Below are 26,905 nucleotides of genomic sequence, written 5' to 3' on the forward strand. Positions count from 1 at the left end.
CTAATTTTGTGGAATTGAGACGTCAATTATGGACTAAAAATATCTCTCTTTAACATTCCACACGTCGTTTAAACCATTAAAATCTGCTCTTCAGCTTCAGCAGAAATTTCAATTCCTCCATCAATCGCAACGCTCAAACTCGGAATTTCTGCCATTCCAATCTCTATACAGCTCTTATCGTGCCCGATTTCTGACTCTCCTTCAACTCCGCTTCCGTTTCTGCTCTTGAATTTCGCCATGAAACTGAGCTCGTTAACCGCAACACAAATCTGTTCCACGCTGGAAACCGTATCGATCATCGCCGCGGCAACAGGTATTATTTGCAGAATATCGCTTCCTTCTCCCCAAACACCCGATTTCAATATAGATTTAAGGTTTCTGGACGCGATTTTTAGGTTTGCTATGTGTGGATTAGCTGATGATGGTTTCGTCATTGTTTCTACTGCCCATGCTAGCTCTTTCAATGCTTTTCCAGATTCAGAAAAGGCCACTTCGATTGTGCATTGGATTTCTGGCGGTGCCTGTAGTTGTGGAGAAAAATATGGTTTGAGTTATTTTCACGACCATTTATAAATATTAATTATAATCATAGGTGCATGTGAGATTATATATGTGTAGAATCTAGAAAATGTTGGAGATGTACTTGAAAGTTGGAATTGAAGCAGCCATTGATTGCTTCAAGGCGGCAGGCACACTGCCTTGTCAAGTTTCCGATTTTGAGGGTACTGTTTCCATGGATGGCGATACATGAACTGACCATGCCCCGGTTCCCATCCGGCTAGATTGGCCTGCAAATGTGGAGTTCCCCTATCAGAAATGAAAAACTTGCAGTTTTGAATGCGTGTAGATTTTATGGAATGTTGTTTTACTCACCAAGGTTTCTTCCCTGCCTTTTGAATCGACAAGAATACTGTTTAGGTTGACAACAGATGGTTTGTTATCTCTATCCATGCATCACACGATGTTTTGAAACACTGATCCGTGTTGTGACCTGTGTTGATTAGTGAAAATCGAATGATCTTGTTCAGGAATCAGTCAAAGAATGGGCTATGATCATATCTGTGTTGAGTTAGGTAATATGGTGGAATACCTTCCAAGAAATTTCCAAGTTGGCTTATGTTTTGAGCCACGTATCTATGAAGATCTTCACCGGCCCACACAGGGCAGATGAGGATGCAGACAGCCAGGCAAGTTGATGCACCAATGAGTATGGTTACGAGCCTTGCTTGAGCCAACTCTAGAACTTCATTCATTCGAAGACCAGATATGGAAACCAGGCTAAATGTCATGACGAATATAAGCATCCATAGTCATATTTGGCCTTCACTTTGGGAAAGAATCGTACGAAAGTCATGGCTACAGCTGCAAAGATACATGCTATATTGGTAATGAGATCAGGAGCTTAAGGGGTTGTATCTTTCTTGCTGCATATTTACCTTGTATGAATACAAATACTCCAATCAGATATGGTTCGCATTTTTCCCAATTAGGATGGCCAAGTGATGAGCTCCGATAGCAAGAGCAGCAGCTGCTAAGGTTGCTAGTCCTCTGTTCAAGCATTTTCCAATTGTTCCACCTAAAAAGAACATAAATGCATTAGCCATTTAGGTTTCTTGTCCGAAACTAGTAGTATGTGAGCTTGCCTAGATATTTTGGTCTGTTTTAGTATATTGGCTAAGCTTTTGACAAGTTTAATATATAGGATTATGCTTGAGTTCAAGAAATGTGGGAACATACCGACTGAGAATTCAAAGACAACCACCACAGTCATGACAGCCCACATTGCAGAGGCACCAAAGTTGTTGTACAGAGGCCGGAGGTAGTACAACAATGATACTAACGTTACTGTAAGTCCGACCTTGAGGGAATGGATCAATCTTCTCGGATCGTCCTTTGCTACCTTTATTGCTTGCCTAGCTACTTCATGTAGTTTAGCTAGGAGCTTAGATGGAATATCTCTAAACCACAACCATCCCCTTATGGGGATGCTCGGTTTCTCTGGTTCTTCTGGCCCCATCATTCTCGACTTATGGATAAGTCTATAACAGGTTTCTCGTGGAATGAAGGAGGTATGAAGCTGGCTCTGCAATGAGAGTTGTATGGGTTGAGTTACTTATATAGGAACAGAATGTATAGGGAATGTGACCATAGGAATCAGTTCATTTGTGAAAAAGAATGGTCTTTGTGGCTTTTTGGAGTTGTACCGAACAAGTACCAAATTTAGTGAAAAGATGGGGCTTCTTTAGCTAGATGATCGAAGTGGGGTTTCATAATTATTGTAAGACATGTCTCTCATCAATAGGGGAGAGGGAGAGGTAAAAGATATATTTTACAAGTTTCCAATAAACGGCAGTTTGCTTGTGGTGAAGGCTTAATATGTTTGGAGCTTTACTAGTAATAGCATATACAATTTAGGTATATTTACATTGTGTGGTTACTTTTGAGTGTGCGTTAATGAACTGTTACGCGCTGTATACTCTGTATTTTTGCTTGTATTCGATGAACACTACAAAGTTTTACTAGTTGTGCTATGTGAGATAAGAACTTTTGTTCTTTCTTGCCTGTGCTTGTAACTTTATCAAGCTTTAACTATTTGGAGTAGTAAGCTCCATCAAAAATATCATGTGCAATGTACTTGCTCTACCTCTTCATGTCTCCTACATAGCTGGAGTTTTGTTGGCACATTTTCAACAACATATTTTCTACTGACTTTCAAGCCTAATGTGGTGAGGAGGTTGCCATACTCGTCAGTCCTACCCTTCCCCGCGTCTCAAGATCAATACTAACGTCAGCATCAGAGGGTTCTTTTCTGGCTTTGCGCATCTAGTTTAACTGAAAACTACACAGTAAAAGTAAAGCATATGATGCTGATTTATTTTGAAAATGTTCCTTATCTGCTATAGCGGAAGTATAAATGTATAATCAGCACTCTGCCTTATTAGATTTTGTATTTGAGCCCTTGAAATAGAATATCTGCAGCTCCAACAGCAACACATATATCTAAAGATCTCTTCAAAACCTGCTGCATCTTATCATGCACGTTGTTTTCAGTCATGCATCATTCATTTCTGCTGCGCGATACATCTAGTGTGCATCCTCTCCTCCAGATTACGTCTGGGTTTGAAATCAGTCTGCACCGTTAGTTACAGTTGTCGCGCAGCAGCATCTAGCTCTTGGACTTGGAGAAATCAGTTCAATCTTTGTTCACTTTTGCAAGAACCTGATTAGACCAGACCTTAAAGTTCAACATGCTTTATGTCTATTGCCCTTCATCTTCTAACCTTTATTTTTGATGTTTTTCGTATTCTAGGACTGAGAAGAGCTCTGGAAAGTTGAAGCGTGAAGAAATAAGAGCAGAAAACCACCAGTTGGACTGGTAAAGTTACCAGATAATTAATGAAGAATTTTGTGTTAATTGATAAGATATATGGTGGTGAACCTGATTCCTGCTTGGTCTATATTTGCCTTGCTGATTTGTTAATAAACAGAAAAATTCATGCATAATTTGAAGTGTTTGGAATGATATAATAGCAAATCTCACTCCTCAGAATATAAGGATGTAATGCCCTATAAACATGTCTGTCACTTTCATGTATAAGTAGACTGAGATTTAGGGCATTTGATGCAGTTAGGGATGGCAACGGGCCGGATCTGGACCGGGTCTGGCCAATACCAGATCCAGATCCGTTTTCATATACTAGATCCAGATCCAGATCCGTGGATCTAAAAATTTTGGATCCAGATCCAGATCCGTCAGATCCACGGGTCCAGATCCATGGATCTACTATTTTTAAATTAAATTAAAAAAATTTCACAAAATCAACAACCTATAATTTCCATAATGAAAAATATAACACAAAATATTTTTATCTAATTACTTTTAGTTTTTATTCTTTTGAATATAATTTATTTATTATTTTTAATTTAGTTAATATTATTAGTAAACTAAATATAAAATATAAAAAATAAAACGGATCCACGGGTCGGATCTGGGCCGGATCCAGATCTAAAATTTCAAGATCCAGGTCCAGATCCGTTTTCAAAACTGAGATCCAGATCCAGATCCAGATCCGTCGGGTCCAAAAAATTGAGATCCAGATCCGTAAAAACGGATCTGGATCCACGGATCTGGACCGGATCCAAGATCCACTGCCATCCCTAGATGCAGTCAATTTCAACAGATATAGTGCTCCTCCCAGCCAATAAAATCGATTCTTATAATATCAAAATAAAAAAAAAATCGATTCTTATAACTTTTTGGTCCGGGCCCAACTTTAAGGTTGAACCCGAAACTTCTCTATTGTATATATTGTTTTCTTTAATTTGACGTTATGAATACGTATATATGATCCATCCAAGTCAAAATAAGCTGCACTTTTAGGTTTAATCGCTCAGTTAGCTAAACTATGATATAATGATTATTGAGTGATTATATAACAATTGAGGTTTATGGGCCAGAAAATAGCACTTTTAGGTAGCATTTGAGTTTATGAAAAGGGAAATCGCCTATCTTTGTTTAGTTGTTATTTGTTAGTAAAACATTTTCTTCTACATCAAGTTGACATATTATGAGTGCTTTATATATTTTTGGTTTCTTCATTGATTTGAACTCTTGATTCTGGACCTGTTTATTTAGTAAAAAGAATTTGTAACTGTGTGAGTCTAATGAATGAATGATTACACGAGCCCATGTTCATGTTTAATAGTGTGTTGCTTTATGTCTTGCTGTTTTTCTAATTGGCTTGCTTAATTATGTTAATTATTTTTGAACAAAAATTTTCTTGTTTCTAATCGGCTTGCTTAATTGTGTTAACCATTTTTGAACAAAATTTGTGATATATGATATTGTAGGGGGTGTGCATTCGGTTATATGGTTCGGTTTTTGCCAAAACCAAACCAAACCATATTTTAATTCGATTAAAAAAAAAAAAACCAAACCGAACCGAATTAACCGAATAAACCGAACCGAATTAGCGAAATTTTTATAACTAAAACCGAATCGAACCGAAAAACAGAATTAATCGGAAAAAAAAAAACCGAAAATTTTGAAAAAAAAAACAAAAAATCCGAAAGAAAACAAGAAAAAACTATAAAATGAAAAAAATATTTGAAATTAGATATTATAAAATTATAATTAAAATAATATATATATATATATATATATATATATAGGGTTGAGTTCAACAGAGAATTATCTTTTTATTCATCATGAACAAATCCATATATTTTACGAACAGATCAACATAATTAATGAACAGATGTATTTAGTAAAAATATAGAAAAACTCGCCACCAGCAGGATTCGAACCCGAGGCAAATTGTTGTTCATGCGGTACATTGATCTGTTCATTAAAATTATAGATCTGTTCGTTTTTATTTTACGAATTCTCTATTCTCCACAATATTTAGCTTCTCTATATATCGAAATGAAAAAATCCGAACTGAACCGAAAAATCGAAATTTTATGAAATAAGAAACTGAAACGAAAAATTGAAAAAATCGAACCATATTTTAAATTTTCGATTTGGATCGGTTCGGTTATTCGGTTTCGGATTTTTGCTCACCCGTGAATCCGTGATAGGCTTTTGTGAAAGAGGCGATTTAGCACTATATAATTTTGTAAAAACCAAACGTATGTTTAATTATATAAAAATTATCACTCAAACCAAACAGTTTTTCTTTAGTCAAGATCATGAACAATAGAATCGAAAACCAACTATACATTCGTCGGGGACGAAGGAAATATTTTTTTTTATTTTTATTTTTGTTGGTTAAATATATATAGCTGGAATATTATTATTATTATTAATATTATTTATCCAACATATTCAAATTTACTAGAAAGCAAAATACATTTCATTGCTAATTAAAATAAGTATCAACCACAACAACACGTTAGTCTTGTAGTTTAGTGATAATGGGCCGGTGTTTGATCTTGGCCCAACTCCAACTCTCCACTTTTCAAAATTCACAAACAATAACTAAGGGGGTGTATTAGTTCAATATTTATGTAGATTTTAAAAGTCCGTGAATTTTAAAAGTCTATAGAATTCTCACGGATTCTTCATTGATTTTGAATGAATTTCTGCCCGAATTTTTAATGAATTAGCAAGAATTTGACGTGATTTTTCCGGATTTGAAATCCACAAATCCAGCGAGCGCTGGGATTGAACGGGCGGTAGAGAGGAACCCAGCGCCCGCTGGGAGCCCATGAGCGCTGGATACCCAGCGAGCGCTGGACACCCGGCGACCGCTGGGTTCCAGCGAGCGCTGGCTTTATAGTGCCCAGCCATCGTTGTGGCTCCTCCATCAGCGGCCGCTAGGTGCCAGTCGGCGATAGCTTCTTCAGCCGCGTCCGCTGGCACCCAGAGAGCGCTGGAAACTCTCAAGATTTGAATTCTCGTGGTTCGAGCTCGGATTTGTTCATGTGTATTTTTTGAGTGAAATCCATGGAAATCAGTCTAATGTTAAAATTCGTAGATTTTTAAATACACCCAGATTTTCATAGATTTTTAAAAGTCGTGAACGAATACACCCAGATTTTTATAGACTTTTAAAAGTCTTGAACGAATACACCCAGATTTTCATATACTTTTAAAAGTCTTGAATGAATACACCCAGATTATAAAAGTCTGCAGAAATCTATTAAAGTCTTGAACTAATACACCCTCCTAAATCAAATACTCAAATCTATGAACTCTTTGGAAGAGAGAATGAAGAAAATATAGATGAGACCGCTGAGAATATGAAGCCAAAAAAGAGTAGGCTGGCTGCTGCATTCGGTTTACTAGAAAATCTTTGACGTCCGATGCAAATCCTACACGGTTCAAATCCACCGTCAGTCCGAACCCGGCAGCAGCGCCGGTGGCCAACAAGTACGACAACGCCTGCATCACAAAAAAAAATGTAAATAATATTAATCATAAAAAATAATACTCCCTCCGTCCCGGCTTTTGGTATCCAGTTGAGAACGACACGGGTTTTAATAAAGTGATTGATGTGTTGTGAGTGGAATAAGGGTCCCACATTTTATGTGAGAGTTAAAATAATTAAAGTGGAGTAATGGTCCCACCTACTTTTACCAAAAATAGAAATGGATATTAAAATGTGGGACGGCCAAAAAAGGAAAGTTGGATACTAAAAGTTGGGACGGAGGGAGTACTCTCTTCGTCCACGAAAAAGTATGACACTTTTGCTGTTTTTGGCGTCCATCAAAGGTATGACATTTTCTATTTTAGAGCATAGTCTCACATCTTTTCCTTAACTTTTATGCTTACAAATATTTGTTATTTACATAAGAACAACATCAAATTCAATTTCAATTACACATCTCATAAAATATTGGGACCCACCCTTTCTCCACAACAAAAAAATTATCACCAATTTTATTAAGACCTATGCCCACCAAAAGTATCATCTCCAAACACGTAATTTTTATTTTATTTTTTAGAGCTACACACGACACACACATTAGTTCATCTAAGTGACTTGAACTCTCAATCTAAACATTAATCATGCATGTGTGGTACGCAAATAATTTTCAAGATTTGAAATTCTTTATAAATAATTTTTCAAATTCTTAAAAAAGTACTCCCTCCGTCCCACTATAATTGAGACTCCTTCTATTTTTGGTGTTCCACTATAAGTGAGACTCTTTCATTTTTGGGTAAAGTTTTATCCTTTAAACACCTTTTCACTTACACATAAAATACACATTTCTTAATTCTCATGCCACAAAAAGAGTCTCACTTATAGTGGGATGGAGGCAGAGGCGGATCCAGCATGGGGCGGTGGGGGTACAGTTGTACCCCCAAAATAAATTTTTTTTAGCTAGTAATATTATATATACTACTAATATATATTAAATATATTATTTAGTGTATTTTATACCCCTAATAATCTAACTGTGAGAATGGCGAGTCTCCAATTCTCCATCGTACTTGGGCTTGGCGGTTGGGCCCAATTAAAGGATTTTTTTTTTTTTTTTGAAATGGAGGGCCCCAAATTGATTATGAACAAAGGCGGCTGGGGAGTGTGGATAGCAGCATAGATAGATTAACTAATAAAAAGAAAAAAAGTACTTAAACTTACAATTTAAATTATCATTTACACTAATGTTTATGAGATTATTTTTTCGTACCCTCAATTTAAAATTCTTGGATCCGCCACTGGATGGAGGGAGTATCAAAATATAGTACTAATATAATGTTTCCTAAGTGAATGTACCATCTTCTATTTCACTAGCTATTCCTCCTTAAAAAACAACCTCACATCATCACTGAGATGATTAATCTTAACAGTACATTAATTATTTATTATTATTTTTACTTATCTTACTTTTATTAATCAGTTCATTTTCAAACATGAATACCAAATAAGTGCTAAAAATATTAAAAATGGATATATATTACCTTGTCTCCAAAAAAGTCAAGGAACATCAAACCATTGCCACCTAGCCTATTTCCAGTGCTCACAAAGTAAATTGTGAAAGCAATTTGAAGGAATGTATAAACAATTCCAATAACCCCTGTTGCCAACATGTAGCTGCTTGCACCAATATCAAAAATAAATTATTACGATATAATATTCTTTAAAAAAAATTATATAAATCATTTAATCAAGTTGAGTTTTATACAATTATATGTTGACTTTATTTAACAAAATGAGAAAGTATGCTTCATTCAATTTCGAACTATTAAATTGAGCAAGAACCATATATTTTCCGGCGAGAGTATAATTGTGACCGATTATTTAAGGGATATTGGCCTATAAATACTCGAACTTTTTCCATTTTTTGGTTTTGCACTCAAATTTTAAATTTTTTCTTATAAACACCGGAACTTTATATTCTTTCTGATTTTGCATCCGACGATTTTTTACCCATAAATCATTGCTGACATGGCAGTCGAATTGAGAGGAAAGTTTGAAGTGCACAGTGAAGCAGATAATTTTATTTATGATTTTAAGCGCGCTTACCGATAAGCGTAGAAATCGTTGAACTTCATCTTGCCTCCATCCACTTCCTGATTGTTGGTGGCAATAACGATAACAGATATGAGCAAGCAAACAAGAGTAACCACTCGTACGATCAATGTTGTAGCCGGTGAGACTGCCGTCGTCGATGGTGGTGGAGCCATCTCGTCGACGACGGATCAAATGTGTGTGTGTGTGTGTGTTTGTGGTAAGGATCACACAAACTTAGAATATATACCAAAAGATTTAGGTGTAGAGTAGTAGTAAGAGATGTCTATTTATAGAGTTTATTTAGATTTTGTCAAAGTCCACTATAAATATCTGTGTGAATTCGATTTCTAGTGCTTTAATAAATTTGGCTACCTTCTGGGAAATTAATCTAGTCAAATGTATGGAAGCTAGCGTTGTGTTAAATCAATTTAATAAATATATTAAAAAGAGAGGAGATCTTTCATTCGGACGTTCGCACGTTGCAGATCAAAATTTCTAATTTCACGGTGTGAACTGGAATTTCTAATTTCAAATTAGACATGAAAAAAAAAAGTATATTAAGCTACCAAAATCTCATAAAGAATTTGAAAATTAATCAGTCACAAAATATTTTTTAACACAAAATCGCATGTGCGGCTATCTGCACTGTGCGAATCATTCATATATTGTAATAAGATATTTTTAGTGATATAATTCATTGCTAGTGATATATGTATAGCACAAGAGACTACATAATTTTTTCTTACTTGCAAACATTATGTGAAAAGCTTAATAATTATCAAAAATTCAAAATAGTCAATGTATTCTCTATTTTATGGAGTAATATGTTTTAATTAATTAAGAACTCTCTATTATTAAGTGGTAAAAGATGACTATAAATGTCAACGGCGAAAATAAAATTAAAGAACAAAAAAACTAGTTAATTAGAAAAAGGTCGATTTCAATGTAGAATAGGAGGAACATAGAAGGCTGACTTTCAGCTGAAACACGACGTCGTTCCATGTCCTATTAACTACATCCTAAAAAAATTAGTATAAAATAGATAAATAGAATTCTTCTTGTGCAACCAAATGAAGAATTCTCATGAGTGTGTTGATCTAGCAATAGGAAGTTAATGCCCAAAATGCGAGGTCTTGGGTTCGAGTCCTCTGTCGGGCAGTCTTTAAATTTCTTTATTTACTTATGTAATTTATCAAAAAAAATAATAATAATAATTCAATTTGTTATTTAAAAATTTCGGAAACGTGTAGTAAAGAAGATTAATTTTTTAATAAGTTATTTAAATTTCAATTTGTTCAATTTATGTAAAATAATAATAATTCTCGAATTTCGGAAACGTGCAGTAAAGAAGATGATCAAAATATATATGAACCACATATTTGGTCTTAATTCAATTTTCTTTCGGGAAAAATAAATTATTAAAAAAATTGATCTCAATTTGATTAATTGATTACAAAAAATATTAATTTATTTATTAAAATATATTTGAACCAATGTAGAAAGTTTTTAACTTGAAAATATATTATTGAAGTATTTCTCATAAGATACAAAAAAAATACTACTTTTTTGTTTTTTTGTTTTTTTTTAATTTGTTATAATCAAAGAAAGAAAAAAAATCACTCACACTCTAACTCCTGGGTGACTTTATCGTCAAGATACCAAAAAATTACTTCTAATTGGAAATTTAGAAACACACTACGAAATTTCATAAAGTAACTTTCCTTAAAAAAATAACTAAATTATGAAAATCTTAATACGAAATTATTAGTAAAAAAGAATTCATAAGATAAAATAAACAAATTGTCACTTTTATTGGGAGTACGGTTACTTTTATATAGAATAATAATTGCCCTTCTATTTTAATAACTATCACTTTAATAATTAATAATTTTAATAATAAAAACTTTAATTTTATTTATTACTAACGGTTATTATGAAACGCCATATGGTGTTGGGTCGAATTTTTGTGTGATTTTCATCTCTCTAATTAATTTTGTGTTCTATAAAAGCTTGTCTCGAATGTGAGATCCGCATTCAAACAACAAATAACGGGTAATTTCTCTCATTTTTCGAGTCTCAACAGTGATAATCCCTCAATAGATTTCAGTTTTATGAAATTTACAACAAATTTTTGAGCGTTATTGAGCAGTTTTCTTTTGCACTCTATCTGTTCGAGGAAATGCGTAAATGAATATTGTTATTAATTGTTGTTGCCTTTTGAATCTTGTAGGCTTTGGTTTTGGCTATGCTTGGCATCTTTTTCGAGAGTGATAAGAATGTGGATTTGAGACTGCGTGAGTCTAATGAAGTTCGGGCTTCTTTATTCCCATTCGCGTAACCGACATGTCGGCTTGAATCCACGCTCATTCCATGTGCTACCTTTCATCTCATTCACCACGTCGTCTTGAGCATGTACCACTTTTATGGTGAGTTTTATTTATAATAGTTAAAATTCACACAGAACAGTTTACAAATAAACACTTGTGTGATGTGTTTTCTGACTCCAACCGTGTGTTCTTGAAAGTGTTCTCCTGAAAAACACGTCTTGTGGAGATGTATCGAAAAGTGTTTTTCAGGATACATTTGATTCTAAAACAAAGAAACACGAGGTGATGAGACTTCCCTCTTTTTTGCATTAGCCTTTTGTCTTTAATAAGATAGGCATTAGTATGTTTTCGGTGATGGAGTGAGTAAAATTTTTCTCTCCTTACTTAAAAAATCTTAATATTGCTCCACCAGTGTTGAACTCAGATCCTTTCACAAACCCGATTTATAAGGGAAATTTTTTTCCTCTTTTTCTTTTTTTTTTTTTTTTTTCCGGTGGGCCTCAGCCCATTTGCTGAAAACACTTTTCAGTGCTTAAAGAAAACACATCTGCTCGATTCGTGTTTTTTACCGGAAAACACATTTTGGAAAACATATCATATTACTCAAAAACATATCACGAGGAACGCGTTTTGTATTCTGAAAAACACTTTTCGGTACATCTCCACAAGACGTGTTTTTCAGGAGAACACTTTCAAGAAAACACGGTTGGATTCAGAAAACACGTCACACAGAACAGTTTACAAACAAACACTTATTATATGATGCCCTAATATCCAGCCACAATGCTCCACAAAATATCACGAGCAGTGTAATTACTATACTCCACAAAATATCACAAAAATATTCAATTTCCCTATCACTTCATTTTTTCCACATAATGTGTGTTTTGAGATATGTTCCCAGACCCAAAAAACTATTCTAGGGAGATGTGTTCCAAGTCACTGAAAAACGTTTTTGCATTTTTGATGTGTTCCTAGACCCAAAAAAGCATTTCGCGAAAATGTGTTATCAATCACAGTTGGAATACACATCGAGAAGGGATTGTATGTCAGAAAACACAAATACTACAGAGTTTTTTAACCACCAAAACACAACTAATAAATCATTTTCAATTATATACTGTTTTTATTAATCTCTTGTTTCCTGATGCTAGCACTAATGACTGATTATTTCTCACATCCTGAGCCAGCCTCTGATATTTCTGCTTCTTGGTCTTGGGCTGTGAATCTGCTTCACTTGGTGAATCCATTTCAGCAACACTGTTAGACCGTGCTTCAGTTTCAACCTTCGGCTGTACTTCTATTTCAGCAACCCTGCTTTCAAACAGCTCTTCTTCTCCATGAACTAATGCCTGAAAAAGGTCAAAATTGTCAATAGCACGGTGAGGCGCCACAAGATGAGGTGCCACAAGATGAGGCAGAAGGTACAATTTCTTCTTTCAATTTTTGTTTCTGATTATTTGGATCACACAAATAAAATTTACTATGAATTTGGATTAGGAAAACCTAGAGGTACAACTCTGTTAAGAGCCTTAATGAGTAGATAAGTCAATATGACCATGCTAGCTGGAAGGAAACAAAAGGATCTATGAAATTGACAACAACAATCATCAGACATGATTCAACTATCTATGAATCTTTACTATTATTCCTATTTGATGATTATTACGCGATATTACTAAATTTTGTGCATATTCTACGGTATTTGGATACATGCGATATTACTAAATTTTGTATCTTTCTTGTAATTTCAGATTCGAATAAAGTCCAATGCAGAACTAATTTAAGCATGGTAGCGAAAATTTATGAAGCGGAAGGATATGTTAATCGCGAGGAGAAACGAGAAATTTGTAAGAATTCTGTTTTCTTCAAACTAATTGAAACCATGCCTAAGAAGAAGAACAACATCGAATATTTTGAGCAGTTAGCAGATTTGTATGATATCGACAAACAGGCATTCTTAGTAAAAGGTCGTCATCTTAAACTTTGCCCTGAGGAAATCTCGAATCTCACGGGATTATCCTGCAAAGGAAAAGTCTTTGCTGAGAAAAGATCGGCATCTTTACCTACATATTTTGTGAACCTATGTTCTAAGTATGGTAAAACATCTAATGAAGGGCCTGTTTCTGTGAGACTAATTTTTGAACTGCTTAAGGAAATGGTGATAGAAACTGGGGATGATCGGGTTGATTTTGAAAGACTACTAAACACCATGCTTACTTTTTTCATAACTGTTAAGACCCAAGAGAAGGTCCCGAGGGGATGCATGGTGTTTTGTGAGTCTTTAGAGGCGTTCAAGGATATAAACTGGCCAGCAACAATTTGTGACAACACAATTTGTTTTCTGAAAGAACGGCATGAAGCAAAACAGAAAGACAAACCGAATAAACAAGTAAGATGCATGATTCAAATTGTTGAGGCATGGTTCAATATGAGAACCCGCCTAATTTCTGCCATAGATACACAGTGCACTGTAGATGGAGACGAGTTAGCCCCGATGTTACACTACTTGAGTCGGCACCTCTTGAAATCTGATGCTGCACGGTTGTTTGAACAACTAAATCCCGATCAGGTCCTTAACTGTAGAGATCCACGGTGTAGCTCTCAAGAGAGGCTCCTGGACGATGAAAATGTGCAAACCTTCTCTTACCATTGCAGCACGTACGTTTTGATTGCTGTCACTGATGATTTCATAGGTAAAGTCTTTAAAAAAAATTGCATACATATTTTTCTTTCTTATTAATTATTAATTAAGCTTCTTTCTATTTCAAGTGCTTATATCAAAGCGGTTCTGACCCAGTCCATGTGTAGACTGGGCTCTGATGATGTCCACGAGCTTTTCCTTAGTCTCAAACATGAGTTCAATGCTACAGACAATTTTCACCTATTTCAGGCATTGTCTAGCAAAGAAGAGCAGCTACTTCAAGGCATGGGTGTCTCCCACATAGCCACAACTGCTTCACAATCGAACATGAATGTGGCTACTCTCGAGGAGCATACAATGAAGAATGTGACTGAGAGCATGGGAGCTGGAATTGTACATATTTTTCTTATTAATTGTTAATTATGCTTCCGTGCTATTGACAATTTTGACCTTTTTCAGGCATTAGTTCATGGAGAAGAGAAGGCTGAAACTGAAGCACGGTCTAGCAGTGTTGTTGAAATGGATTCACCAAGTGAAGCATATTCACAGCCCAAGACCAAGAAGCAGAAATATCAGAGGCTGGCTCAGGATGTGAGAAATAATCAGTCATTAGTGCTAGCATCAGGAAACAAGAGACTAAGAAAAATAGTATATAATTGAAAATGATTTATTAGTTGTGTTTTAGTTTCTTTGTGTCATCTCTTGTTGGCTCATCTATACTACGCTTCAGAGTCTCCAGATTCTCATCCATAGAATGACTTGTGTTCTGTTGGGGTGACCCAAGAGAGACACAACTAATCAGAAAAAGAAAAAAGAAAAAAAGGATGTGAGAGATTGACTTACCTCTGCATTGGATCATTTGTCAGTCCGGCCTTCAAGATTCTCATCCGTGCAATTGCTTGTGTTCTGCTCAAGAGAGACACTACTCAAAAAAAGAAGAGGAGGAAAAAACAGGGGATGTGAGAGATTTACTTACAGCTGCATTCGATGATGTGAGAGATTGTGAGCCTTTCTTTGCCATCGAAATTTGACATCCCTTTCTAGCTGAAGCAAGAAGTAGTTCCCAACTATCTTCACCTACCCCAAGATGTTCTCTCCCCATCTGAATAACACTGTCAACATCGGATATGCCATGCTTTTCCACAACCGATTTCAAGCTAAATTTGAGAAAATCAGCTGCAATATCTTCAAGCATGCGGTTGGCAAGGCGCTCATGCACAGTCTTTGAGAGACGGAAATTTTCAAGGTTCTTAAACTGTTTCTCTCTTGAATTACATTCACTGTCTTATTGGCAATTAAGTATCTGCATATGCATATGTTCCAAAATGATTAATTAGTAAACATCTATGCATCACTAGTAATATTGAAGAAAGTAATGATTATACTTACTTTATCAGAACCCACTCGTGTAATAAGCTTTGCCCAGTCAACTTCGTTGTGCACATAATACAATTCATGGTATTTGAAAATCGAGAGATCCTCATGGTGATCTCCCGATTTTCAAATACCATGGATTGTATTCTGTGCACAACGAAGTTGACTGGGCAAAGTTTATTACACGAGTGGGTTCTGATAAAGTAAGTATAATCATTACTTCCTTCAATATTACTAGTGATGCATGCATGTTTACTAGTTGATCATTTTGGAACATATTACTTAATTGCCAACAAGACAGTGAATGTAATTCAAGAGAGACATAGTTTAAGAGCCTTGAAAATTTCCTTGTCTCAAAGATTGTGCATGAGCGCCTTGCCAACCGCATGCTTGAAGATATTGCAGCTGATTTTCTCAAATTTAGCTTGAAATCGGTTGTGGAAAAGCATGGCATATCCGATGTTGACAGTGTTATTCAGATGGGGAGAGAACATCTTGGGGTAGGTGAAGATAGTTGGGAACTACTTCTTGCTTCAGCTATAAAGGGATGTCAAATTTCAATGGCAAAGAAAGGCTCCTAATCTCTCACATCATCGAATGCAGCTGTAAGTAGGGTTGTAATCGAATCGAATCGAAGCGAATATCAACATATTCGATTCGTATTCGTGAAATGAGACTAATATTCGATTCGTGATTCGATTCGATTTCGAATATTAAATTCGATTCGGTATTCGATTCGTTGATATTTTCGAATTATTCGATTCGATTCGAGTATTCGATTCGTCTTATAAAAGTACCTTAATTTTTTTTCGAATACTCGATTCGAATATTCGATTCGAGTATTCGACTTGTATTCTACATTATTCGATTCGAGTATTCTATATTATTCGATCCGTGATACTGTTTCTTCTCTGGCAACAGCGACGCCGCCGGCGACATCGACGAAAAACAGAGCCCAAAATCGCACACACGAAAACTGAAAAATTAACCCCAAATCGAAAATTGCAGATCCCAAATGTAAATTGCAAACCAACAAATGTAAATTGCAAACCAAATCTGCACAAAATATGACAACCGATTCAAGAAGATGCAGAGGAAAACTACAAAATCACTCAGTTCAAATCCCTAATTGCAATTACAAACTCCAGCGGTGTCGCGGCGCAGACCAGAGAGGCGGCAGCCATGGAATCGCGGCGCAGACAGAGGGAGATGCGAGAGACCAGGGTTAGCAATCTTGGATGCCTCGAGATCGGCGGCCTGCTTGAGGAGATTCTTGTCGCCGTCCTCGAGCGCCATCTGGATGGGGTTGGAGCCGAGGCCGTCGGCGATGGCGAGCAGGATGTTCCTGAGCTCGTCCCTGAACTCCTTCTCGTCCACCGTGCCGCTGTTATCGCAGTCGAACCTCGCGAAGATCGAGTCGAGGATGGAAGCGGCGAGGGTGGAGGCGACGAGCGACTGGGCGGCGCGGCAGCGAGCGATGCAGGCGAGGCGGCGACGGGTGGGGCAGCGGCGAGTCGGCGACGGCTGGATGCAGGCTTGGAGATTGGGGGCTTCTTGGCTTCAAGCTGTGCGGCGCAGATTAGGAATGAGGAAATAGGAAATAGCAGATTAGGAATGAGGAATGAGGAAATAGGAGGCGCTGATTAGGGTTTAGGTTTTACTTTTTAATATATTAAATAATTTAAATTATATATATATTATTATAAATTACCAACCTGGCTTCAAGATAATTACTCGATAATTGACTTCACCTGTGTATAATATATATATAAAAATCAACTATTTGATTTTAAATTGATTTTTAATATATATATATATATATATATCGAATCGAATATCTACGAATATCGAATCGAATATCAATATTTCATTTAAGTATTTGAATAATAATCGAATCGAATCGAATATTTGTTATCGAATACGAATCGAATAATTTCGAATACGAATCAGGCAATTTCGAATCGAATCTCGAATCGAGCAAAATTATTCGATTCATTTACAACCCTAGCTGTAAGTAAATCTCTCACATCCCCTGTTTTTTCATCTTCTTCTTTTTTTGAGTAGTGTCTCTCTTGAGCAGAACACAAGCAATTGCATGGATGAGAATCTTGAAGGCCGGACTGACAAAAGATCCAATGCAGAGGTAAGTCAATCTCTCACATCCCTTTTTTTTCTTTTTTTGATTAGTTGTGTCTCTCTTGGGTCACCCCAACAGAACACAAGTCATTCTATGGATGAGAATCTGGAGACTCTGAAATCAATTTTTAAAGTATTTTTATTACTCACTATTTGTTTAGTTTTTTGTTCAGACAGTACTAGGTGGAGTACATGTTTTCTATTAATAAGTACCAAGTATTATTTATTGTTAGAGATTTTCTTAGTACAAGGATTTATTTGTAATGTTATTTGTTAATATTGAATTAAAGTATCTTCTTTAAATAGTTGGGAGAATCTCTTCTTCGTCATCTTATTTTGATACATGGTCAAATGATTTTAGCGAACAAAATTTTATTCTATTAAAGCTAGTTCACGAATTGGAAGCCCCTTTTAGTAAAAATAAAATAAAATGCTTTTGTTATACCTCATAAAATATATCACAAGAAGAATTTATTACATGCTCAATATTGAATTAACAGAATAACACATTTTTATCTAGTTTATAGTAACACAAGGTTTAGAATTTCTGTTTACAAAAATAACTGTAACAAGGGTAATTATATTATACATAGTGAGCACATTTTCTTCTGACACGAATTTTAAGAATATTAGTCGAGTGGATAAAATAACCTATAGTATTATTTCTAGTGCTGTGAGGGGAGAATTAGAGAAATGAACTCACAACTAGTATTAAATGTAATTAGGTGAAAATATTGAGGTTAAAAGATAAAAATTCCATATTTTTATGGAGCAAATGAAAATGATAAAAGTATGCACATTTTTATGAGACAAACAAAGTATATTTCCTTAAATCTCTTCTTTCTTGTCATAATATTATAAACAATTATTCAATTAAATCCTTGTTTTTAATTAATTAACTGCTTATAGTCCCTTAACTACTAAAGTTTATTTATTTATTTATTTTTCTTCCCTTCTTTTTTTGGCCGGAAGGTCATGTGGGAACTTCCGGATGCTATCAAAAGCATGTGTCAAATAAACTTGTACAGTAGTAATTAGCAAACTACAAAAATAAAAACAAGCAGCAGAGGAATTATTGATGACATGCTAAATTTAGAATGCATTAGTGGAAATGGAACTCCTAAGCTACTCCGAAACTGGGCAAGGGCGCTCTACCGCGTGCGGCAGAGAATATCACCACCATGCAGCAGTTTAGAGGCTAGGTTAAAACTAGACATAATTTTGTAAGCAAATGAATCCACAATTCTGACATAAACTGGAAAAAAGATACAAGGAAAAAAATAAACATGAATCCACACCTTGTCCCCAATCACAATCCCATGCTTAAATATCAATTTACACTAATCAACTAACCAGTTTCATCTTTTTCCCCTCACCCATCCAACTAACTTAACTATCTGCAAGCCTTATCGAAGTCTAAAATACGCGACTGCATATATCCCAAACTATCTCCATCTTTGTATACACTATAGCGCTACGAGTAGTTTGTTCTTTTGGAGCATCATTACCTACAGATTTAGTCTTGGAGGTGTCAGCTGTCAGCTGCCATCACAGCTTGCTTGATTGCTTCTGAGGTTTTCTTTGGGAACGTGTTGGTCATGGCGAAGCTTCGGGTTTCGTCTGCTCGCTCTTAACACATTCAGACCAGGTTTCAGACCGTCACTGTAAGCTACGGGATCTAGCAGTCAAGGGAACTGGGGCGGCATGGTGGAACTGTTGAGGCATTAGGTTGTTGTCGTTGCTGATGCCATTATTCTGTTGAGGATTGCTGCCTTTTGAGCTCTGCTCCAAGAGACGGACTAATGAGATGAAGATTTCCATCCTCGTCACATCCCTATTTGCCTGTTAAGTTGACGGGTTATTTAAGGCGATCTCCAGACAAGAGAGATAAACAGTACTTCAAGAAAAACAGAACGAGCTTATAGTATATTGTGTTTCTTGGCTTGAAATATTGTACCTCTACAGCAAACCGTGCCCATATCTTGTCATTCCGTGTCTCCATGACTCCCTTTAGGATGGTTAGGCCCAGTCCTCTGATTATGTCTGCTATTTCTAGAAACAGACCTCTTTCCTCACAGAGCATCTGTTCATGAAAAAAGGAACAAATGTATGAGCTTGTGATAGGTCTAACTTCAAGCTTAAAGCCATGGATGGAACAAGGATGGCTGAGTTACCTCAACTAGCATTTGATGAGGCTGATTAAGATCCTCAACTATGATCGGACAGACCATAGATTGTGAACCTACTTCGTATGCCCATGTAGCTCCTCCTTCAAAGTTGTCTTTCAAAAGCAAACCTCCATCCTTGCTAATAATCTGAGACGTGAAACGAACGAAGAATGTTAAGTATTTCACATTCTCAAACCATGGGGGTTAAAAGCTAGGTTTTGTCAATTTGAAAAGTTTGAAATAGCAGTTTTGGACCTTAGACTCTCCGGTTTGCTTTAGCTTGTCTGCATGTTTCGTGACACTTTGCAAGAAAAGCATGTGTTTGATGGTACGTTCGAGCAGAGCATCAATGCTACACTGTTAGCAAAACAAGAAGTGTCAATGCCACAAACAAATCACAAAATCAAGAAAATTTACACAATAATGTGATGGTGTTTATTACCTTCGCCCCATTTGGCACAATCTCCCTAAGCTCCTTGACGCGATCCTGGATCATTTGGCGATCTTTTGGTCTAGGCCTCGGGCTTTCTCCCGGTTTAAGGCGCTTGCGGTTTGTTTTGCCCGTTTCATCTGGTTTCTTAGAGTGTCCAGTAGACACACTGTTACTTGGCTTTGGTTTTTGATCCTTCTCCATCCATGAGCTTATCTGTGACCCGTAAATGGAGCTTCCTTGGGAATAGGATCTCGATTCTTCCTTGGAGGACCCATTTCTCAACGAGCAAGAACTCATTGCCCCTACCTTTGCCAGATATTTAGGGACACCAAACAACTCTCCCTTCAATTGTTCAGAAACCCCAAATCGGCCATAAGGAAGTGAACTGTTGGGCGTGGAGGCGCTACTCATATTTGTTAACGTCGTTCTGCAGGAAACACTGTCGTCCATGCTCTGCTTACTGCAAGGTCGAACCTTAGAAACCACGGCCTCCAAGAGATGGTCGGATGGGAAAATCCCACTTTCTGAGTTTCCTTGGCTAGCAGAATATGCTTCTGAAGAAGCAAGGCTCTTCTTAGGCGGCAGATCACTTTTATTATCCCAGTTTGGGGCTGATTGATCACTTAAACAACTATTCCAGCAACTGTTAAAAAGTTTATTCTTGAAATCAGCCCCCAAAACATCGAACAAGTCATCTCCCGATTCAGGTTGGACGCATACATCATCATAACTGGAGTTGTTTACATAAGGAATTTGACCTCCAGGAATAAGCTCAGCCATGTTTAGATGCTCAACAAATTGAGGCAGAGGCAAATCACGGCCTTGATGTGGATGCCACCCCATCCCTTCCTTGCAGTCGTTCAACTGACTTTGCTCGATGTGGTGAAGTTTGCTGTCGAAGCTATAAGCGAGTGAAGAATTAGATGTGAAACAGTCAACTGAGTTAGAGTTTGCAGGCTCCACTTTATGAAGAAGCTTTTCGTTTTTAGGCAGGCTGGCATCGGCTGATACTGGTTTACTGCTGCTCATCGCGCCATTTACTCCTAATGATGAGTGAATAATAGAACCATCAGAGCAGTAAATCGAGCCAGAATTCGCAACCAGTGAATGCATGACATCGTTGGGGGCGGTAAAATGGCCCTGACTGCCAGTGGTGGACACCGTTCTCTGCTCTGCGCCTCTTACTGTGCCGTGGCTGAAAGTAGGTGAACTGCTCGAAGGTAGACCTAAAGCAGACCTAGGCGCATGCAGAGGGGTATTTTGGTCCTTCCACATCTCAGAATTCGAGGGGATGATAACCTCAGCTTTTGCCACACCACCATTTGTGAATTTGTAGCTTTGGTGCCTGATTCCATCATGGTTCGAGTTTGAGGCTTCATGTGCCGAGCCACTTGACTTGAGCTCGTTTTGGATTTGTCCAGCCAGGGAGAACTGGTTCGGGTTCCCTACGTAGTTAAAAGAGTCGAACGAGCAAGTGTTTGGCTCGAGAGACAAGCCTCCAGAAGTGAAATTCCCCACTGGAACCCCAATTCTTGGAGCATGTTGCTCTTTTGCTTCATAATTTGGTGACAGTAGTGCACCAGATACATATCCTAGCTGAAGTATTAATGATGTTACATCATTGATAAACCCCAAATTCTCCATTATCTGATAAACAACAGATGCATTCATTTTTTAGATTATATGGCTCTCTATATATATAAACCTTGAATCCAAAACCATTTTAGCAATACAAGAACAATGCAATCGAAGAACTTACTGCCATGGACGAACCAAACTGCACGACGCCATGGGGAAGAACAGGAACAACTGCCACTGTCTGATCAAGAAGAAAAACAGAAAATCAAGAACCAGATTTTGGCTATAAATTGAAGAAAAAAAATCAAAGCAAAAAAAAAACATGCTAATTAATCTTTTTACCTGCATACCAGCTGAAAACTGCTGGCACACCTCTTTCACAACCTGCAACACCAAATGAAAGATAAAAGAGGTAAAATGGTCAGCATCCATCAACCTAGAAATCCCAGTAAAAAAACTGTGTTCGTTTCGTTTTTAGTGAAACGAACACAGCAAAGGCGAGCACCACATCACACCTCTGGTGGGTAAGAGTCGCCGCAGTAATTCTCAGATAGGATCCACTGATGGTTACCCGTAAATGCAACCCTTCCAACTAACCTGAGGCGAAAATGAGGCCCAAGTTAAACTAAGGTTGAAAAATACACTCACTTCACACATCAAGTAACACATCAAGATTTACTAAGGTATTTAATCATGTCTTTACCCTTCTCCCACAATATTAACATGGCTGTCCATCATCATCTTGTTCACGAGCAAATGCACCTTGTCCCCTGCTTCTGCTGAGATCCAAGATGAGTTGTAGTCGTGAAGACTGGCATCTGCATTCTCCTTTCCCGGTAGCCCCGGACACGTTGCAGCCTCGTAGTAACATTCTTCCCAAATCAAAAGCCTGCAAGATCAAACGTGAGTAAGTTCACTTTTCACCATTTTAACTAGAAAAGTAAAGAAAAATTTTTTGCATGAAACTAACAAGAAATTGCTGCACACGAGGAAGAGTACACATAGATGCAAACAAGGGCAACATCAGAATCAAAGAAACATGAGATATTATAAAATGAGAAAGCTCTCATCAACTAAAATAAAACCCTTTTTTTACTGCCCTGAGATTCTACAAGACAATAGAACTCACCAACCAGAAAACTCCAAAATAACAGGAAATGAAAGCTATTGCACATCAGATCACATAGCAAGAAGAGAGAGAGAGGGAGAGGGAGAGGGAGAGGAAGAGAGAGAGGGAGAGAGAGACATCCATATCCAATAAATCTACTAAACGTCAAATCAAATCTTGATTACCAATAAACTAGCCAACTTTTACCGGACACAAACAAATAATTGTGGATCAAACAAAACACAATCTTTTGAATTTAGTCAAGGGGGAAGAAATCTTGAGTGAAAAGGGCGTTTATCGTAATGTGTTGAGTTAGTAGCATTTGGCTTATTGTCATTCAGGGAGAAAATGAAAGATCCATTATCAGGAAAAAAAAAAAAAAAGTATTTTTTTTTTGCTCAATCCATTATTATCTCAGTGGTGTCGCCACAAAACTCCAAGAGGAAGGGAATCACTACACGCAACTGCATAAAAGCACAAATCAAGAATTCACTGAAAAATACATCGAAATTCCTCCATTTGGAAATAAAATAAAATAAAAACCAAAAAATCGATTCACCAACTGAAAATGCTAGTGTGCTATGAATTTTTTTTGCCCTTTTCCTCACTTAAAATTACAGAAATCTTAACAAATACCTTGAATATTCATCAAATAGGGGGGAGATGAAAAAGATGTGATTTTGAAGAAAACTTACTTGGGATTTTGGCAGCCAATCTTCCAGAAAACAGCATAAGACCACTGATTAACCCCACAAAGAGTCTTCAAACCCTCTTTCAACAAATACCCCATCGCTGCTACTTTAAATTTTAATGGAGCAGTAGCAGCATGCACCGAATAAATGTGCAGAAAGTCTTTTTTTTTTTTCCTTTTCTTTTAAGTGTGCGTGTGTGTAGATGGAGATATCACCAAATGAATGTTGAGGAAGTGTGCGAGCACGCAAGGTGTTTGTGAAAATTCCTCACAGAAGGGTGTGAAAAAGGGCAGTTTCTTCAATCTCTCTTTGTCAGCCTAACTTCCTCTGCAAGAGCCGCGCCCAGCTTGTTTTGTTCTCAACCCACCACTCCTTTTCCTCTCTGGATCCAAGCTCTCAGCTATCACGCGCTCGCAGGCCATTCTAGAGAGAGAGAGAGAGAGAGAGTAGAAGAAGAATGAAAGAAAGAAAGAGGAAAAAGACTCTTCTTTTTCCCAGTTCTAGCTGAAAACACACACAGAGAGAGAATTCTACACTATCCCACAAGCTTTAAGCTCGCAGTTAACGGCAACAAAAACATTCTCCATTGTAAAATGCAGTTGATTTTTGGTTGGAATTTAGGTTTAGGGAATAAAAGATCAGAGCTTTAGGGTGTTCTGTGAAGGAAGGGGGAGGAAGTCCGGTTGGAATGTTTACTCTGAAGGGCGTGTGAAAATGGAGGAGCTTGAGTTTTTGGTTGTGTGATGGGGTCGAATGATGGTTTTTATGTGCTGCTTTTGCTTTCTTTTCTTTTCTTTTTTTCCTTTTTTTTATTTAATTTCCTTTTTGTCACAGCAGGGGAGGAGATGATGGGGGCAGTGTGCTAAAATGCGCCATTATGATTAACCAATGAGAGGTAGGTGATGGAAACAGGCCTTGAGTTTGGATGGAATTGCCTTGGTTGCCACTGGGGTAGGCGTAGGGGGTGGGGGTGTTTTTGTCTGCTTTTTGTGTGTTTTTTTTCAACTAAATTCAGGGGGGAGGCAGTCAGAATTTTGTATCTGTATTTTGGAACTGTTATAAAGAATCTTTGGAATTTTTGTTCAGTCAAGACTCAAGAACTGTCTTCTCTATAATTACAGCATCGTCAATTCTTGTGTGTAATATTACATATTAATATTATTCGTGATAAACACATATGAAGAAAAAAAGGATGGTCTAATTGGAGCAGGGAGGAAAAGCTTTAAAATTTGAATTCCATTGTCATAGTACTATCTTAGATTGAGAGACTATGTATGTGTGCATTTATAAGTAGTTTTTTTAGTTTGGGATATATAATGTGTAGGAGTTAATTATACTAAAAATTAGTTTTTTGTAAGAATGTGAAAATTAAATGTATAAAATTATTACATTCATCTTAAAATTAAATATATTCAAAAATAAATAAAAAAATTTGCCATGATGGAATTCGAATCCATATGCGATATTCGTGGGCGGATCTATCAAGAGCCCGCACCGGGCTCAACCCAATGTAAGCCTCAAATTTAATTTTATATTCGTGTATTATAAGAAGTCCAAATTTAAAATTGGTTCAACTTAAAATGATTATGAAAAATTAAAATAAAGCTATTGTGTTTATGAAGTGTGCGACACTCGCAAATAAATCAGGCTGGATACTTCAAGTCTTCAATGCAATTTTTCTTCACTTTATGACTCCTTCGATCATCACCGTGACACTGTCACCGCCATCAACTGAAGTAATTTTTTTCGAGCCCACCTCATTATCAAATTTTAAATTTGTGATTTATTCATTAAGATGATGCATTCAACACATATCTAGACGATGGACACTTAAAAATTATTTTTTATTCCTCATCATGTGTATGTGTAAAATGGAATATGAGAATTATAAAAGATGATAAAATGGGTAGAAAAGTTTGTCCCAAGTTTGGATTTGTTACCATATTATTCAAAGCGTATCCGAGGTACATAACTGAATTGATGGTTTAGTTTATTTTTTAGATTTTAATTCAACAAACTATCTAACTGGGAAATTAAAAAACTACTTGTACTTTTTGTATTTTATTTAGAAATAATTGTCTGTGTGGAAAATTTTGTAAAGGTGTAACCAACAAGTGGCACCTTTAAGATTTGTGTGTGCATGTGTGGAGCTAGCCAAAGATCTGTATTATATACACCTTTTAAGAATTTTTTTCTTTTTTGGAAAAGAATAAAATAAATAACAAATAAGTATTTGGATAAAGTAAAATAAATTGCACAAGACATTTTATCTTATTTTTCCACGAAATCAGACCGAAAACGTGCACACAATTTGAATCATTTGGCTCCAGTTTTTTGAATTGGATAATTTCGTGATGTTTTTCGGATTAAGAAAAATACAGTAAAATCCAATGAATAAATAATAGGTGATGAAATATTATTAATCAAGTAAAAATACTTGGCTAGTTTAAAAAGTGGTTTCTCAGTTCAACGACTATTGATTTGATTGACTAAATATCATTGTGTTTCACTAATATACATATCATATTCTTATAATTAGTCTAAAATAAAGTTCATTCTACGTGTATGTATTCATCATAAAAGTAAGAAAGTAATTCAGCTTCATAACTTAGAGTTAATAGACAAAAATGCTTTATCTTTAAAATTATATGTTAAAAATGTAGTACAGTATTACTTTATAAACTTGTGGAATGAGGCATTTTAAATGTCCACTCCATGCATTAGTTGCAGTTTTTTTTTCTTTTGAGAGCCAAAGGAAAATAACATTAGTTGCAGTGTATATAATTTCTAAACAACCTAAAAAATTACAACTTAAAACTTCAGCCAAATTTAAGTTTCTTCTTATAAAAAGAAAAACCAATAATAGAATTTTTTTTTTTTCATATAATACCACTTAGTATTAATTTATGACGTATTGGTTGGAAAGAAGTTTTTGTAAATCATGGGTAAAAAAAAGAGCTTTTCATAGTTGATTACATGGAATAATTACAGGCATATTTGTAACATAAAAGTACGGTAATTCCAATTCTGCCCCTTAGATTAGATGTGAGATCAGAGTCAGAAGTAGAATTCAGGGATGCAGAGTTTGTACCCTCGAAAAAAGGCTTATTGCCCAATAGTGGAAGTTGCTGTCCTCATGCGAAATACCGATAATGCCCTCCGCTTTCTCTCTCTAGAAATAACACGAGTCTCTCTCCACCGCAGGATCTGTGTCGGGTCAGGACCACGGGCCCACTGGGCCATGACGCTAATCTTTTGTCACTTCGTTTACTTTTTATTTTTTTATTTTTAAAAACTTATATTTCTATTTTACTACTAACTTTTTTTAAGTATCAGGTTGGTAATCTAATTTTTAAAAAATAAATAATTTTCTAGGAAGTCAACAGTCTATGTTTTCTTAATTTTGATTCACACTTACTCCGGTAGATTATTGTTTTCTTCTTTTGTGATATATTATTCTTAATTATATGGATTAGGTGTGT

At 36.3% G+C, this 26,905-nt stretch overlaps 2 protein-coding genes, 1 long non-coding RNA gene and 2 pseudogenes across 9 annotated transcripts; 2 read left to right on the plus strand and 3 right to left on the minus strand.

The window, feature by feature from the left end:
* Window positions 1-4: 4 nt before the first annotated feature.
* LOC131022319 (aluminum-activated malate transporter 8-like) lies at window positions 5-2,126 on the minus strand (annotated as a pseudogene).
* On the plus strand, window positions 174-24,537 carry LOC131022327 (uncharacterized). Its single transcript, XR_009101235.1, has 3 exons — window positions 174-313; window positions 3,311-3,376; window positions 24,261-24,537. It is a non-coding gene; the product is annotated as an uncharacterized LOC131022327 (long non-coding RNA).
* On the minus strand, window positions 6,518-9,241 carry LOC131022309 (CASP-like protein PIMP1; annotated as a pseudogene).
* Window positions 10,909-14,631, plus strand: LOC131022263 (uncharacterized). Of its 7 annotated transcripts, XR_009101231.1 has the most exons (6): window positions 10,909-11,015; window positions 11,194-11,389; window positions 12,481-12,714; window positions 13,045-13,986; window positions 14,184-14,327; window positions 14,394-14,631. XR_009101231.1 is itself a non-coding variant. In XM_057951748.1 (5 exons), exons 4-5 carry the CDS (start codon window positions 13,080-13,082, stop codon window positions 14,192-14,194), a joined length of 918 nt encoding a protein of 305 aa, XP_057807731.1. In that variant the 5' UTR covers window positions 10,909-11,015; window positions 11,194-11,389; window positions 12,481-12,714; window positions 13,045-13,079; the 3' UTR covers window positions 14,195-14,631. The 7 variants fall into 7 exon arrangements, 4 of the variants coding, with proteins under 4 accessions (XP_057807731.1, XP_057807721.1, XP_057807724.1 ...); XR_009101225.1 differs by having other exon boundaries at window positions 12,481-13,986; XM_057951748.1 differs by having other exon boundaries at window positions 14,184-14,631.
* Window positions 18,524-24,253, minus strand: LOC131022254 (transcription factor LHW-like). Its single transcript, XM_057951729.1, has 10 exons — window positions 23,427-24,253; window positions 22,327-22,512; window positions 22,139-22,220; window positions 21,966-22,007; window positions 21,805-21,864; window positions 20,055-21,692; window positions 19,868-19,969; window positions 19,619-19,759; window positions 19,402-19,527; window positions 18,524-19,286 (listed from the first exon to the last, which is right to left on the minus strand). Exons 1-10 carry the CDS (start codon window positions 23,519-23,521, stop codon window positions 19,104-19,106), a joined length of 2,655 nt encoding a protein of 884 aa, XP_057807712.1. The 5' UTR covers window positions 23,522-24,253; the 3' UTR covers window positions 18,524-19,103.
* Window positions 24,538-26,905: the final 2,368 nt, after the last annotated feature.

Source organism: Salvia miltiorrhiza, chromosome 1 (genome assembly GCF_028751815.1).
Source record: "Salvia miltiorrhiza cultivar Shanhuang (shh) chromosome 1, IMPLAD_Smil_shh, whole genome shotgun sequence".
NCBI classification, from domain to species: domain Eukaryota; kingdom Viridiplantae; phylum Streptophyta; class Magnoliopsida; order Lamiales; family Lamiaceae; genus Salvia; species Salvia miltiorrhiza.

Coding starts and splice junctions, on each gene's coding strand:
- LOC131022263 (XM_057951737.1), top strand. CDS start 12,879: ATGAAATTGACAACAACAATCATCAGACATGATTCAACTATCTATGAA.
- LOC131022254 (XM_057951729.1), bottom strand. CDS start 23,521: ATGGGGTATTTGTTGAAAGAGGGTTTGAAGACTCTTTGTGGGGTTAAT. Junction 22,221..22,326: donor GTTAATATTGTGGGAGAAGG/GTAAAGACATGA, acceptor TTTTCGCCTCAG/GTTAGTTGGAAGGGTTGCAT. Junction 22,008..22,138: donor GCGACTCTTACCCACCAGAG/GTGTGATGTGGT, acceptor TTGGTGTTGCAG/GTTGTGAAAGAGGTGTGCCA.